This window comes from Harpia harpyja, chromosome 12 (assembly GCF_026419915.1).
Source record: "Harpia harpyja isolate bHarHar1 chromosome 12, bHarHar1 primary haplotype, whole genome shotgun sequence".
Classification (NCBI taxonomy): Eukaryota; Metazoa; Chordata; class Aves; order Accipitriformes; family Accipitridae; genus Harpia; species Harpia harpyja.
In genome coordinates, this window is record NC_068951.1 from 5860120 (window position 1) to 5875044 (window position 14925).

At 67.7% G+C, this 14925-nt stretch overlaps 1 protein-coding gene across 1 annotated transcript in view; it reads left to right on the top strand.

The window, feature by feature from the left end:
* The first annotated feature begins 1156 nt into the window (after positions 1–1156).
* MYO18A (myosin XVIIIA) overlaps positions 1157–14925 on the top strand; it is a 36624-nt gene continuing 22855 nt past the window's right edge. The window contains 5 exon segments of the mRNA XM_052802788.1: positions 1157–1266; positions 3460–4552; positions 14259–14346; positions 14448–14557; positions 14635–14811. Coding sequence (XP_052658748.1) covers positions 3539–4552; positions 14259–14346; positions 14448–14557; positions 14635–14811 — 1389 coding nt within the window. The 5' untranslated portion in view covers positions 1157–1266; positions 3460–3538.

The following is a 14925-nucleotide window of genomic DNA, read 5'->3' on the forward strand; positions in this document are numbered from 1 at the left end:
TCCTCGTGACGCATCCCAGCGTTGTCCGTAAGGGCAGGCAGTTCAGAGGAATTTGGAAACCCCCTAAATTTCCTTGTTCTGTGGAAAACCTGTGTCTGGCAAGGAGGCGAGGAGCCATCGCGCAGGTCAGCCCCTTTTTCCCTGTGTGGGAGCTGGGCTGGCCGCTCGGCATTGCTGCCGGCAGCACCTGCTCCCTGGCATGGCGTTGTCCCTGCCCAGCCGGGCACAGCGGGGGCGTGGGGTGCCCCAACACGGTGCGCCCAAGGAGGCGACAGCCGCCAGCTCCTGTGCTGAAGCGGTGGGCAAGCGTGGCCCTACCGCCGGCATCGCGGCGCGGGGAGCAGAGCGGGGAGGGCAAGCGACTGGGAAACTTGCACTGCAGGTCCCTGCGCGGGGAGCGTGTCGGACGAGATTGCGTCTCGGGGAGGGAAGGAGTGGCCCGGAGTTTCAGTGAACGCCTTCCTCCCTGCCTGAAACTCCCCGGCGCCCTGGCAGGGATGCGGGGGCTCATGGCCGTGGTGGGGGGATGAAGGGGAAGTTACATCCCCCTCGCTCCTGCTTGTGGGGGCTCAGGGAGGGTTTTTGGGTTTGGAGGCCTTGAGCCGGGTCTCCCTTTCTGCCACCGGGCCCTTCGAAGGTGACATCCGCTGTCCCCTGCCAGCTCAGGTGTCACAGCAGCGTCCTTGCGTGCGATCTCCAGGCACAGCCGGCGCCCGCGGGCACCTCTCCCTCCCCTGTTATGGCTCATGCACGCCGCTGCCCTGAACACGCCTGGCGATGGGTAATCCCGGAGCGAGCCCGGGCTTAGTCAGAGAAGGCGCTTTGGGTCTGATTCAGGAGCCAAAAGACGCTCAGCAGCCGCCTCTTGCTCGCAGCGTGGGGCTGCAGCCATCCAGCATCCCCGGTGCGTGCGTGCCGCTGGCGGGAGCCTCCTCGTTGAAAAGGGAGCAAACCGCAACGGCGTCCCACGTGGGCCGGGGACACCGGTGTGTGGAGGATGCTGGGGTCTTCAACCCAGCCCACGAAGCTCCCGTTCCCCCTGTCCTGCTCCTGCCAGCGGTGGCCTTGCGTGGGGCACACGTGGCCGGGCCGCTGGCTGCCGGCGCTGCCTGATTAGCGATGCAGATGGTAACGCTTGTTCCCCCTTTTTGTTGAGCGTACAAAGGCCGGGAGGGAGCGTGTGTGCAGGGGAGAGAAACCACCGAGGACAAAGAGCGCGCCAGCCGCCTGCCTCCCAGCGCCTCGGTTCTAACCAGCACCTGCCCGGTGAGCATCTCTACTTCCGAGGGTCCCCCCACCATGGACCCGGGAAGGGGTCCCGGCAGCCCCCTCCCTGCCATGGGGTGAGCACGGGGTGCTCCCAAGGGTGCAGCCCTTTCTGCATCCCCCTGGCCACGCCGCTTCGGGGATGCCCAGGCAGCTGGGGTACCGGTGGCACGTGGCACGGCAGGGGGACAGGGACGGGCGCAGGTGGTTCCCTCCCTGCTATTGTCTGCGCTGAGGCCCCGGGACCACCGTGGAGGAGCTGGCAGAGAGCAGCCCCCGTAACGGTGCGGCCACGGGGCCCTTTGCCAGCAGCACCTGCTGCAGGTCATGGGAAGGAGCCGTGCCGTCCCCGGGCTCAGGTCAGCCATCAGCCCGCAGCTGGCATTTCTGGAAGAGGAGAAAGGAGCTGGCTTGTTTTCATGCGTTTTGGGGTCCTGCCCAGCCCAGGTTCTGGCTGTGGATCTAGGCAAAGCCCTGGGTGCTGCAGGGGAGGGCAGAACAGGCAGAGCACCGGGGCTGAGTGGTGTGGTCAGAGCCATGGCAGCCCCTCTGGCCGTGGGCAGGAGGCTCGGAGCCGGCGAATGCAGCCGCCCGGCCACACTGCGTGCCCGACCTTGTCCTTCCGACTGCTTCCCCTCACTGCCTCGTCTGTATCACGCGCCCGGGGCCGGCGCCGTGCCGTGGCTTGCAGAGCTCTGCCCTTGCCTGCCCTGTGGCCAGGTCTCACCCGGGCACATGTGCTCCTGCCCCGGCCCCAAGGGACGGCGGGGTTCGGGCAGTCCCCTGCTGTCCCCTGAACCCGTGTGGCTTTGCCAAGGGGAGGCCTGGTTCCCCATGTCCCACTGGGTGCGTTCAGGGGCAGTGGAGGTGGCCCAGGCAGCGGTAGTAATGCAGCACTGATGCTGTGCTGGAGCCAAGGTGCAGCTTGGCATGGCACGGCACGGCACAGCATGGCATCCATGCACCCCAGGGTGCCTGCAAAGCCCACGCTATCAGCATGGGCAGCACCGCCTGTCCCGCCGGGTTGCCCAAACCTTGTCCCCGCACCCATCTGAGAGCTCTAAAGCAGATGCTTCAAATGTGGGGAATTTTCCTGTTGTCCTTTGTGCTGAGGTTAAGTTCCTGCGCAGCTTCCTGCCCCGTTATATATAGCTGTCAGCCCGTCCCGTGCGGCGCTGCCAGCCGGCTGCTCCAGTTTGGAGTTGTTTATCCGCAGCCCGAGCGCTCGATGGAAGTCGAGGGGGGCTGGTGGGCACCAGTTGCCCCGGGGGCAGACAGGTCCCATAGCAGCCCTGCGCGAGGCGAGGCTGTGGGTGCTCCCAGGCGCTGGGTGCACGTAGGGTTTTCTCGGGGAGGGGGGCCAGGCTTTCTGCCGGGCCACGGTTTTGCTACTGGCTGGGTGCTCCCCCCGCCCTGCGCGGGATGCCCAAATGAAAGAGCGACTGTTCCTGGAGGTTGCCGGCAGCGTCATAAGTTTCTACGTTGCCCTGGCTAAAATTAGACGCTTATCAGTGTTTGGGAAGGACGTGATATTACAGGTTCCTGTTTATTAGAGCAGCCTTCACTTAGGGCCGTGTTTCCGGCTCCCTCCCCGCTGGGGAAACTGCCCGCGGCTGTCCCCCGCGGCTTTGTGGTGGCCGGGGCCGGGACGAGTGGCAGAGAGGCCTCTGTTTCTTCGACAAAGGGCTTTTGAACCGGTGGGCGAGACGCCTGTGGTGCCGCAGCCGGCAGGGATGGGCGGTTTTGCCGGGGGAGCGTCCACGCCGGTGGTAACCGCTGCAAATGCAACCGGGATGCCTTCGTCCCCTTCCCACCCGTGCTGCTCCGAAAGGGCTCCTGAGCTGTGAGAGATGCTGGGGGGGGGTCTTGCCCGCAGTCAGCCCCGGTGCTGGCGTGGGGATGCGTGGGGGTGCCAGGCTTCTGGGCTTCTTTCAGGTCATCCCTGGGGATGCAGGGCCACCCTTGTTGCATCTCTGGGGCTTGGTGCCCAGCCAGGGCAAGGACACAATGACCGGGGCAGTCTCAGAGCCCCGCGGTGCCCCCGGGGAGGGGAGGGAGAGTGGGGACACTGGGACATGGCCCAGGGCTGGGGGTGGCAGCTGGGGTGACCAGTGGGGTAGAGCGACGGGCGGCAGGGTGAGTGTTGGCCATGCCACTGTCTGATGGCACCCTTGCCTGTCTGTCCTTCTGCAGGCAGGCGGCCGTGCCGTGACCGGTGACCCGACCCAGCGCCCTGCCGTGGGGGCGAGTGTGCCCCGAGCCCCCCTCCACCATGTTCAACCTGATGAAAAAGGACAAAGAGAAGGATGGGGCCCGAAAGGAGAAGAAGGAAAAGAAGGAGAAGAAGGAGCGGATGTCGGCGGCCGAGCTCAAGAGCCTGGAGGAGATGAGCATGCGCCGGGGCTTCTTCAACCTCAACCGTGCCTCCAAGCGGGACTCCAAGACCCGCCTGGAGATCTCCAACCCCATCCCCATTAAGGTGGCCAGCGGCTCTGACCTACATCTCACGGACATTGACTCTGACAGCAACCGGGGCAGCGTCATCTTGGACTCGGGCCACCTGAGCACGGCCAGCTCCAGCGATGATCTCAAGGTGGATGATGCCAACTTCAAGGGCTCGGTGCTGCAGCGGGCGGCCAAGTTCGGCTCGTTGGCCAAGCAGAACTCCCAGATGATCGTCAAACGGTTCTCCTTCTCCCAGAAGAGCCGGGATGAGAGCACCTCAGAGACGTCCACCCCCTCCGAGCACTCGGCGGCCCCCTCCCCGCAGGTGGAGGTGCGCGCGCTGGAGACCCAGCTCGCCAAGCAAGGGGTCCCCCCGGGACACACCTGCACCCCTCCCACAACCTCCCTGCGTGCCAGGGCGCCGGAGCTCGTCGGCAAGAGGTTCCCCGCCGAGCTGCGGCTGCCCGCCTTGGTGCCCCCGCAGCCCCCCACCCCGCGGCAGCTGGAGCTGCAGAGGCGCAACACCGGCGATTTCGGCTTCTCCCTACGCCGCACCACCATGTTGGACAGGGCCCCCGACGGGCAGGTGTACCGGCGCGTCGTGCACTTTGCTGAACCCGGAGCCGGCACCAAAGACTTGGCATTGGGGTTGGTGCCGGGTGACCGGCTGGTGGAGATCAACGGACGAAATGTGGAGAACAAATCCCGAGATGAGATCGTGGAGATGATCCGGCAGTCGGGGGAGACGGTGCAGCTGAAGGTGCAACCCATCCTGGAGCTGAGCGAGCTGAGCCGCTGCTGGCTGCGGGGCGGCCAGGGGATGCGCCGCGCTACCTGGGATGTGAGTAACGCCGTCCCTGCCGTGTGGCCAGTGCCCTGGGTTTCTGCTGGCCGCCAGCGTCCTTGCAGCGGGTGTTTGCGTTGGCAGGGGTCGTGGGAACCAGCAGGCACCGGGGCTGCTCTGGCCAGGAGCGATGCACAGGGAGGAGCGGGAGGCTGTGGCTGGGATGCAGGGGCGATGCCTGCCTGTGCCCCGGGGCGGCAGAGCGGCTGCAAGGATGGGTTTGCATCAGGGCTTGCAAACCGGCACCGGTGGGTTTTGCCCCCCAAAATGCTCAGTGTGCTGTTGGGTTTGGCCTTCCTTCTGCTGGAGGGGCTCCGGGAGATCCCAGCTCTGCATCGCATGGGGGAAGTCTGTCCCCATCCCTTCACTGAGGTCTGGCAGGGAAGGGAGCTTTGCTCCTTGCTGCCGGGAAATCCCTAATGCTGCTTTGCAGGAGGGGCACTGCCTGCCCCGCTGCCTGCCCCGCTGCCCGTGTCGGCCTCCCCCAGCTGGGATCCCTCCCCGGGGACTGGGGCGGGCGGCGTGGTGTGCCGGGGGACGGGAGCTGCTGATGGCGTGCGCAGCCCTGCGCGTGCGGCTGGTGCTGTATAAATAGAAACTTAATGGCTGGGTGACCCACATCTCTTGTGCGAGCCGCCCAGCTCTGATGACCCTGCCGTGGGCTAACTAGCGACCTGGCCAGCTGGTGGCCCGGCAGAGGCCCCCCAAATGCAGACAGCCTGCAGGGCTGGACCCCCTCCATGGTGGCAGGGGGGTGCAGCAGCGCGGCGTTGGTTTAGCTTATAACTGGGCTTGTTTAGTGTATTTTTAAGCCTTCCTTAGGGAGGGGAGGGTGCCTGTGCCCACGGACCAGGTCGCCTGCACCAGGGAGAGCCATGGTGAGCACGGCGGGGCCCCATCCCGGTGGGGTGGTGGTTGGGACAGAGTGAGAGTGGCCACAGTGAGGCCGTGGCGGTGGCCACGGGGCTCCGTGTGCTCCCCGAGCAGGCGCCGGTGCTGCGGGGTGGAGTCTGTGCCGAGCGGAGCGCTGGCTTTCCGGCACCTCCTCCCCGGAGCCCGGCAGGCGTCACCGGGCAATGCCGGCTGTACCGGCCGGGATAACCCCTGGCCGGATAACCCTACGGGGCCGGGGGCCATGGCTGCTGCCCTTGCTGCGGTACGCTGGCATGGGGGCAGGTACGCGTTCGATGCCAGCGTACGGGGGTCGACGAAGCGCTCGTGCTCGCCAAGAGCACGGTGCTGCGGCTGGGAAGGAGGAAGAGGAGACGCCGGTGCCCTTGGGGCTGCGGGGGAGAGGCTGTAGCATCACGGCCTTGCGCCAGGTCTTGGCACGGTTAGACGGCATCAGCCGGAGGAAACCGGCCAGAGGGGCGGCAGTGACCGTGTTTGTGGCATCTTCGGGTGCCACTGCAGCACGGGCACCTCCTGGCGCAGGATGCTGTCCTCCTGCCGTGTGGTGCAAGGGTGCGCCGGGGAGACCCGCCGCGGTTTTGCCGGTGCTGGGGAGCCGAGGCTGTGGTGCAGGGTACGGTCGGGTGTCCCTCACCCGGCAGGGCCGTGCAAGGTGCCGGCGCACAGGGAGGCCCAGCTCTCCCCCAGGCCCTGCTAAGCTCCCTGGAATGTTTCTGGTCCTAATTTAAATAAAAATGATCCTTTTTGAAACAGGAAATTATAGACATATTTTGGGCTGTTGCTCTGGAAGCCCCTCCCCGGCTGGAGCGGGGATGGTGCCGGGCTCCCTGCATACTGGGGGGGGTTTAACGCCCTTGGCGGGGGCCATGCCGAACCACCCTTGTCCCCGCGGACCCACGCCTCAGCCGGGCAGGGGCAGCACCCGCCGTGTCTGGGGGGGCTCTTGGTGCTGTGGGGTGTGCAGGGGGTCGGCTGGTGGTATGGCGTGGCCGGACATCGGGGACCGGGTGAAACCACCCCCCCCGTGTCCCAGCCTTGCTCCTGGCGCGGGGCAGCCAGGCTGGCTCGGCTCCACGCTTGTATTTATTTATTTACCGGCGAAATTCCTCTGGCAGGGCCCAGGCGTGCGCCGGCCGGGCAGAAATATTCCAGAAACGCCTCCGACTGCTCTAGCACTTCTGTGGGACCACAGGCATTCGGCAGCCACGCCGGCAGACCCCACATGCCATGCTCGCCCGCCGGCCACAGGCGCCCTGGTCCCTGGAGGTTGCTGTCCCCAGGATTCAAGGCCACTGTGCCACAGCGTGGCTGGGTGCCGGCTCTTTGCCATGCCCCACGTCCCACCGGGGGACTCCACCGGGAGATGGGGGGACATGGGGTGGGGGCTGGGGGACTCCCATTGTGCCAGACATGCTTTCTCCTTTTGGCCACGCTTCTTCCAGGGGAAGTTCTTGGGTTGGCTCTTCCTCTGCCCTCACCGTAGGGATGGTGCTGCTGGGGCATCCCCGGTGTAGGGGTCCCCGAGGGACTCTGGGGAGGGGGCTTGTGTCCGGCAGGCTTGTCTGTGGGGTCAGTGCATCTCTGCCGAAGTTCCCGGTGGAGGACCGAGAGGAACCTGCTGGCCGGGCAGAAACACTGCTGTGGCTGCGTGGCTGGACTGGGGGTCCCAGTGGAGATGGGCCGTGGGAGCCGGGCTCCTCCCTGGTGGGTGGCTCCGTGCCCTGCCGTAGGAATGCTCGGGACCCCCTGGGAAGGCAGGACCACTTTGCATCTCCTGGGTCTGTGCGGGTTTGCCTTGCTGTGGAGGGGGCTGCGGCGGCTCTGTGTGCCGGGTCTGGGCCAGTGCCTTCACCAAAGCTTGTTCCTGCTGTCGGGGACGTGACCGCAACTTTTTGCTAATAACCCGGTGGCTGCTGCCAGCACTACCTGGGGACACCGTGGGCACCCTCCACCGCGTTGTGCCAGCCCTGCCAAGGGTGTTTGCCGTGGCCTCTCCCCAGCGTGTGCCTGGTGCGGAGACGGGCCGGGGCTGCCGTGTGGTGCCAGCCACGGGGCAGTACTGCAAAACCTGGCGCTAACAAGGGCCGGACGGGCCAGTGCTGGCTTCCCCGGCACGGGGATTTCCAGCCCGCCGTCAACACAGCCCTCCCGCTCACGCCAGGACCCCCTGCTCCCTCCGGGAGTGGTTTTTTGGCTCAGGACACGTCCGTGTCCCTGGGGTTGGGTAGGGAACCTGCTCAGGCACTGGCTGGAGTCCCCGCCATGCCCGAGCCCAGGCGGTCACCACCTCTCCTCCACGCCGCCGGCGCGCCTGGCTCCCTGCCGCCGGCCTCCTCCCGGCAGGCCCCGCGCGGAGAGGCCCCCGGCCCCTCGCCCGCCACCCCGCTCCCGTTGTTTCCAGGGAGACCTTGGACTTCCAGAGGCAGCTTTGCCGCAAAAGCGGCTTTACCGTGGGCTGCCGTACCGTGCCGGGGGGCTGCTGGGCCGGCACACGTCCGTGGTTCCGGCCCTCGCTTTGGGGGGCTGTCCGTCCCCGGGAGCGTTTTCGGGGGGGGCTGTTGTGTTCATGGGAAAACAAAGGGAGGAGCAAGTAGTGTCAGGGCCGCACCGCCCGACACGATGCCGGACACCCCGCTATGACGTTAGGCACCCCACTCCGCCACCAGGCACCCCGCCACGGGACACCGGGGTGCAGGAGCGTGCAAACCCATCCCTCGCTGCGCAGGACCCTCCCTGGCTCCCCCCAGCCCCGCGGCTGCGCTCGGCCTGGGGACGTCTTTCCCCGCTCGCCCCGGGGCGGGCAGTGGGACGGAGGCCGGGCAGTTCCCCCCGCAGCGCCGGGTTGCCGCAAGCCCACATCACTTCCTCCGGCGGCGGTGGCGGCGGCGGTGGCGGTGGTGTCGGCGAGGCCCCGCTGGCCGCGTGTCCCCCCCCGGCGCTCCCTCCGGCTGCTGCGCGCGCCGGCGGGGCCCTCGCATTCCTTGGCTATTTTTAGGGTGGCCCTATCAGCCCAGCTGTCCCCGCGCCGCCGGCTGCCGCCCCGCTAGTGCCTCTCCCACCGCGCTGCGCCACGCTCGCCCCGGTGGAAACCCCGCTCCCGGCTTGCCCCGACCCTGCGGTAAGGTGGGGACCCCCCTGGCGTGACCAGCACGGCACGGGGGAGCACGAGGGGGGCACGTGGGAGCCAGTCTCGGCATCGGGGTCGGGGGCCGTGAGGCTGCTCTCGACCCTGGGGCGCTGTGGCGGCCGGGGGCTGTTTCATGCAGCCCCCCGGGGACCCCGGCACGGGTGCTCTCCAGGGACCTTTGCGGTGGTGGCAGGCCGCGCGGAGGTGGGAGCGCCGTGGGCGGAGGGTTTGGGGGCTCTGACCCACGGGTGGGTTCGTCTCGGGACCCCCGTGCCCAGCCTGTGCTCTGGGCGCTGGCATTTCACGCTGCGGTGACAGGGGGGTACAGGGGACCCCTTGGGGCCGGGGTGATGTACCCCCAGACGGGTGGGTTGGTTTGGTAGCCAGGTGCTCCTCCATGCTGTGCCTGGCCCTGGGAGGGGGAGTTCTCCCCACCGGCCCTGGGCACGACCCCCCTGGGATTCAGAGCGTGGGGTGGCGGGACCCCACCGGGGCTGCCCGGCCGCTGGCATGGGGTCAGGCTCAGAATAAACCCCGGCTGTCAGGGCAAGCAGGGCGCCCAGGGCAGAAAATATCCCTTCCCTCATCCTGGCATTTGCTTACCGTAGCGGGCTGGCCCGCCCTGGGGGGGAAACCGGGGCACGGTCCTGCGGCCTGACTAAAGGGGCTTTTTTTGCACAATGAGTTTTAACCGGGTCTCAGCCTGGCCACCTGTCTGTCCCCAGAGCCCTTCCTATAGGCACTGCCTGTTTGTACGCTGAGCAGGGCCAGGTGAGCTCAGATCCCCATTCCTGAGGGTCCTGGGTTCCCAGGGCTGGCAGGGAAGGGCACGTGTTCATACACTGTGCCATCGTTCAGCGGCCCGCATGCCGGCCCCAGCCCGTCTCACCTCTCCCTCTCTCCCCAGCCAGGGTTGCGGCTCCATGAGACATCGCCATGGCGTTTTCATCCCGGTTTGCATTCTGGGAGCAGAAGGGAAGTTTCTCACGCGTTTGCCTGCACCCCACATTCGGGTCACGCTGCCACACGCTACTGACCAACTCCCCCAGTTTGCCCAGTGCCAGCACCATGTTCGGAGCGGTGATCCCAGCCTCTCGCTGCGCTGCCATGCCAGGGGCCGCACCGAGCAAACGGGGAGCTGCCCCGCGCCCCTCCGCAGCACGGCTGCGGTCACCGATGCGGCTACGCATGCGATTACTAACGCTACCACTAACGACCGCTTTGCGAGTGGCTAGTGAAGCCCCTAACACGGTGTGAGCCACCTCGGTGCCGCCGGCTGGCCCCGAGCGCTTGCAGGAGCTATGCGATGGCGAGCAGGGGAGCGTTGCCTGCGGGGTACACCACGCGCTGCCGCCGCGGTGCCACGGCCGAGCCCTGGAGCTCAAGAAGCACGACCCATGGCAGGGGAGGGTTTGGCTGCCCACCCCCCTCCCAGAGACCCCTGGTCACCCTGCTCGACAGGGAGCTGGCACGTCCCACGGTGCGGCTGCCGCAGAGATTAGCTGGTGACACTTAAAACGTGCTGTGACGCCCGGCGGAGTGACGTGCAGAAAGGCAGAGCCCCCGTGGGGAGCAGTGACGGGGCTCTATGTACCAGCTCGCTCACCGGCTGCATGCAAGGAGGGGGCCCGGGCCAGGCGGGCAGGGCGCTTTCCTTTCCCACTTTTGGGGTTTGCCATAACCAGGGTGCATCTCTGCGCTTCCTCCCACTTTTTTGGCCGCCGGGAAGCCTGGAAGGACACATGTCCTCACCCCTGGGGCTGCAACGGGCTGCAAATTTGGGCTGTTAAATGCAGCAGCCTCCTGCCCCCCTGGCATGGAGTGATGGTCCCGTTGGCTTTTCCTGGTTTCTGCGGCTTTTCCGGCAGCGAGGCCCCGTGGCGGGCTGAAACGCGCTCCTCTTGTTTGTCTGACCCTCAGGTCAAGGACGAGGACAAATCCTTAGCTGTGAAAAGACCCGGGAAGGAGGATGGGGCTGTAAGTGTCACAGGGCATGGGCAGGGTGGAGCTGTGTCGGGGATGGGGCTCACCCTCAGTGGGGACAGACCCCGTGCCAGGGCTTGGGAGCATCACGGACGGTCTTGGGCTCAGCATCCCTCCCCGCACCCGCCCTGGTCCCTGGGGAGCGCCGGTGGCCGCTCCAGAGCAGCGTGTGGAGGGTGGTGGGTGTTTTTGGCAGGGATGCTCGGCTGCTGGCGCACGGTGATCTCTCCCCCTCCGCCTCCCCAGGGCTTGTCCCTGCCCCGCACACCCCAGCAGGACGGTGGGTCGGTGCCCACCCCGTGGTTACAGTGCCGGCTCCTGTGCTGCCCACCAAAGCTGTTGGCAGAGAAGATCTTGCGGCTTGCCCTGTGCGTTGCGGAGAGGCTGCCGGTGCCCTGAGCACTGAGTTTTACCCCCTTACATACTGGCAGCCTGAGAATTGATGGGTCCCTGCGTGCAGGGCTGGGGAGGTCGCCATCGCTCCCAGCCCTGGGGTCTGGTGGGGAGCTGTAGGTTGGCTGGAGAAGGGGACTGGGTGCTGCGTCCCTCGGTGCCGGGGTCTGGCTGGGAGCTGCGCTCCCATGGCAGGGCATGAAACCCCAGGCACCACCATGACCCGAGCAGTGGGTGCTTGTGGTGGCAGACACCGCACCGTCGGACCTCCACTCACACTGGTGTCGTTGTGGCTGCAGTCAGAGAGCCTGAAGGACGCGGCGTCTGCACCCCCAAATCCTGAGCCCCCGAAGAGCCCCGAGCCACCCCCCGGGCGAGAGAAGAGCCCGGAGCCGGTGCTGAACGGGGCAGCCATGAACGGGCTGGAGGGCCCGACTGCCGAGGCGCAGGGGGACGACGGTCAGGGGCTGTCCCGCCGCAGGGTGGTCCGGGTGGTGCGCAAGGTGGTCCGCAAAGTCCTACCGGGGGAGGACGGCGGCAGTGCCAAGGAGCCGGGGCGAGACGCCAAGTCTGCCGAGCCGGTGCCACCCCCCAGGAAGGAGGAGACGGGCCGTTCTGCTGTCCCAGCTCCCCCCACCGCGCCGCCTCCCCCCGCTGTGCCAGCAGCCCCCGCCAAGCCGGAGCCCAAGGATGAGATCTCGGCGGGGCTCAAAACCCTCATGGCAAAGGGCAAAACCAAAGAGCACCGGCCACGGCTCCGGCCGGGGGACAGGCGGGAGGAGAAGTCCCCCGAGCCGGCCAGGGGGGACGCGAAGCCGTCCCTGTCCCCAGGCGCTGAAGCCAAGCCGGAGCCACTGGTGCAGTCTTCGGGAGGGAAAGCGGAGCCGGCAAAGGCACCCGCTCCGAAACCCACCGCCCTGGAGAGGCACAAGGTACCGGTGTGTGCACGGCGGGGGATGCTCTAACATGGTGGCAGAGCTGTGCCGCCCGGCGTGGCATGGTGTGAGCTCACCCGCATGGTTTGCAGTGGTTTTGGGGTACGTGGTGCTGGGCGGGGGTCACTTTTCGGGACAGTCGTGTGCGCTGCGGCACCCCATCACGCTGGCCCTTGTCTCCCCCATGGCTCGTGTGGAGAAGAAGCTGCAGCCTGGCGAGAAGCGTTCGACCGCTGCGAAAACCGCCCCAGCACCCCCCCAGCAGGTGTGTGGGAGCAGCGACCTGGGTCCTTGGGCATTGCGGGGTATCCGCCGGTACCCCAGCTGCGCCGGCCTCGGCACCCGCGGGTCTGCGCCAGCCTTCACCCTGGTACCCACCCTGAGCGCCGGCGGGCTGCAGGGCCGGGAAAGCCTCTGCAATAGCCCCTCTGGTGCCTGCGTGCCCTGAGTGCGAGGCTGGTGGGGGCTGCGGGGGCCGCGGGGTGGCCAGCCTGGTGCTAATGGTGCTCTGCCTCCAGGCTGCCCCCAGCCCCGCGTCCCGGCTGAGCCCGTCGGAGGAGGCACAGCGCCGGCTGGAGAGGATCTTCACCGCTTCTGTAATTCCGGGGGTGTTGGCGCTCGCGTGCTGCCCGCCCGGGGATGGGGACACGTGGGCAGCGTGCGGCTGCCCCGGCCGTACCGTGTGCTCCGCACGGGGTGATTGTAGCCCTGTGCCTGGCTACCAGCCCCGTGATCCCTCTCTGGGTGGCATCGGTAGCAGGGGACGGATGACCAGGGATGCCAGGGGATGCCAGCGGTTTTGGGGTCATTGCCTGGACCAGTGTGCCCGGCTGTGGGGAGCTGTGATGCCCAGCAGCCCTTGCTGGTGGCATCCCCGCAGCAGCACGGGCATGGCTGCCCGTGGCTGGGGCGATGCCCAGGCAGTGCCGTGGGGGTTGTGGCCGTGCCTGGGCCCCGTGGCGCGTGGCGGTGCCGCTGCTGCTCTCTGCCTCTCACCCCCTCTCTTCTCCTTTCTCTCCTCCTTCCTCGCTGCTGTTAGCTGGACCCCGCCGCCTCCGCCTCGGCACCCAGCCAGGTACCGTACCCCCGTCCTCAGGAGCCCTCTGCCTCCACCGGTGACCCCCCGCCATCCTCTGTCTGCCGCTGGGCTGGCGTCTGCGCCCGCGCCTCGTGCTGGAGCGTAAGGCTTTCCCCGTCCCACCCTGCTCCGTGGGCTGCCGCGTCACCCACGGGGCCGGAGGGTGCCGGGGTGGCCGGAGCTGGGTGCCTCTCCCCAGCGGGGCTGTGCCGGGAAGCTGGGTGTCCCGGGAGGATGCTCTTGGTGGAGGTGGCACGGCTAGGGCGGGCAGGGGTGCAGAGCAGGACAGAAAGGGGCAGAGCATCTGGTATAGGCAGGACGCACGGCTCGTGCCAGAGCAGCCGTGGCGTGCAGCGCTGGCCGGGCTTGCAGCGGGTCAGCACGGCGGCCCCCAACCCTGGGGGCTTTGGCGGCGGGGCCTCATAGCCGATGTCCTTCCCGGCTCTGTGCGTCCCCGGTGTCGTGCTGGACCTGCCGCTCTGCTGGCCACAGTGGTGGCCCTCACCAGAAGCACCCACGGGGTTTGGCACAGCGGCACTTTGCCCCCGCTTGCTTCCCCCCCGCCGCTTTCTGTGCTGTCTGCGGGGCAGAGATTAACCCTTCTCGCCTTCACCCCCCATCTCTCGGCCTCGCCAGGGTCAAGCGGACGATGACCCGGCAGCCCCCTTTGGCCCCGTCCCTGCTGCAGCTCAGGTTTGGCTTTGGGGCTTGCCCTGCTCCTGGGTGGCGGGGACGTCCCCGCTGTGCTGGCTGTGCCAGCCTGGCATTTCCCATGCCGCGGTACTGTCATCACTGTGCCATGTCCCGTGTTCCTCCGTTATGTCCCTGCAGTGTGTCCTGTGTCCCTGCCCCGTGTCCCTGCAGCACGTCCCATGTCCCCACAGCATGCCCGGTGTCCCTGCATCCCAGCATGTGGCTGGCATGGGTGCCCGCTCTCTGGGCTGCGGTTTGGGAGCTCGGCCCCTCCAGGCTTGCCCAAGGTGGCCGTGGTGAATGCGCTCGTGGGCCACCGTGACTTCACGTCTGCCCCGAGCCCATGGCAGGGTCGTGGTGGTCTCTGCAGCCCCGAGCCCACTGGGGTCCCCGGGGGCAGCGAGCAAGCTGGGCGCGCGTGCTGGGAGGACTTGGGGCTTGCGGAGGGTGGCCATGGCTGCCCGGCACGTGGCCCCGTGGCCAGGCAGCCCTGCTCCCTCCAGCCCCAGGGACGTGGGGAGGGGGTGAGATGGAGAGGGGAGGCGGGTGACCACGACTGCCCCACGTCCCGCTGTCCCACAGGCCAAGACGGAGGAGCAGATAGCGGCCGAGGAGGCCTGGTACGAGACCGAGAAGGTGTGGCTGGTGCACAGGGATGGCTTCTCCCTGGGTGAGTCCTTCCCGCGGCACAGCGAGCCCCTCCGGTCCGGCTGCGGTGTCCCCGGGGGGCTGCCCGGCATGGCCCTGCTGAGCACCTCGTGCCCCTCGCAGGCAGCCAGCTGCGGCCGGAGCAGGGCAGCCCCCTGCCCGAGGGCAAGGTGAAGGTGAAGCTGGACCACGACGGAGCTGTCCTGGAGGTGGAGGAGGATGATGTGGAGAAGGTAGGGCCACGGGGTGGGGGACAGCGGGGCAGACCTCCCGTTCCCTGCTTGATGCCCCCCCGCTACCTCACCGCCAGGTGAACCCCCCCTCCTGCGACCGCGTGGAGGACCTCGCCAGCCTCCTCTACCTCAACGAGTCTAGCGTGCTGCACACGCTGCGGCAGCGCTACGGCGGCAACCTCCTGCACACCTACGCCGGCCCCACCATGGTCATCATCAACCCGCTGAGCTCCCCCTCCATGTACTCCGAGAAGGTGACGCTGCTGCCGGGGCCAGGGGGGACCGGAGGGGACAGGCGGCTGGGAGCCGTGTCACCGCGCAGAGGGAGCCGGTGGGGATGGCAGGGTGCTGACCCTCGCCCGCGCCGT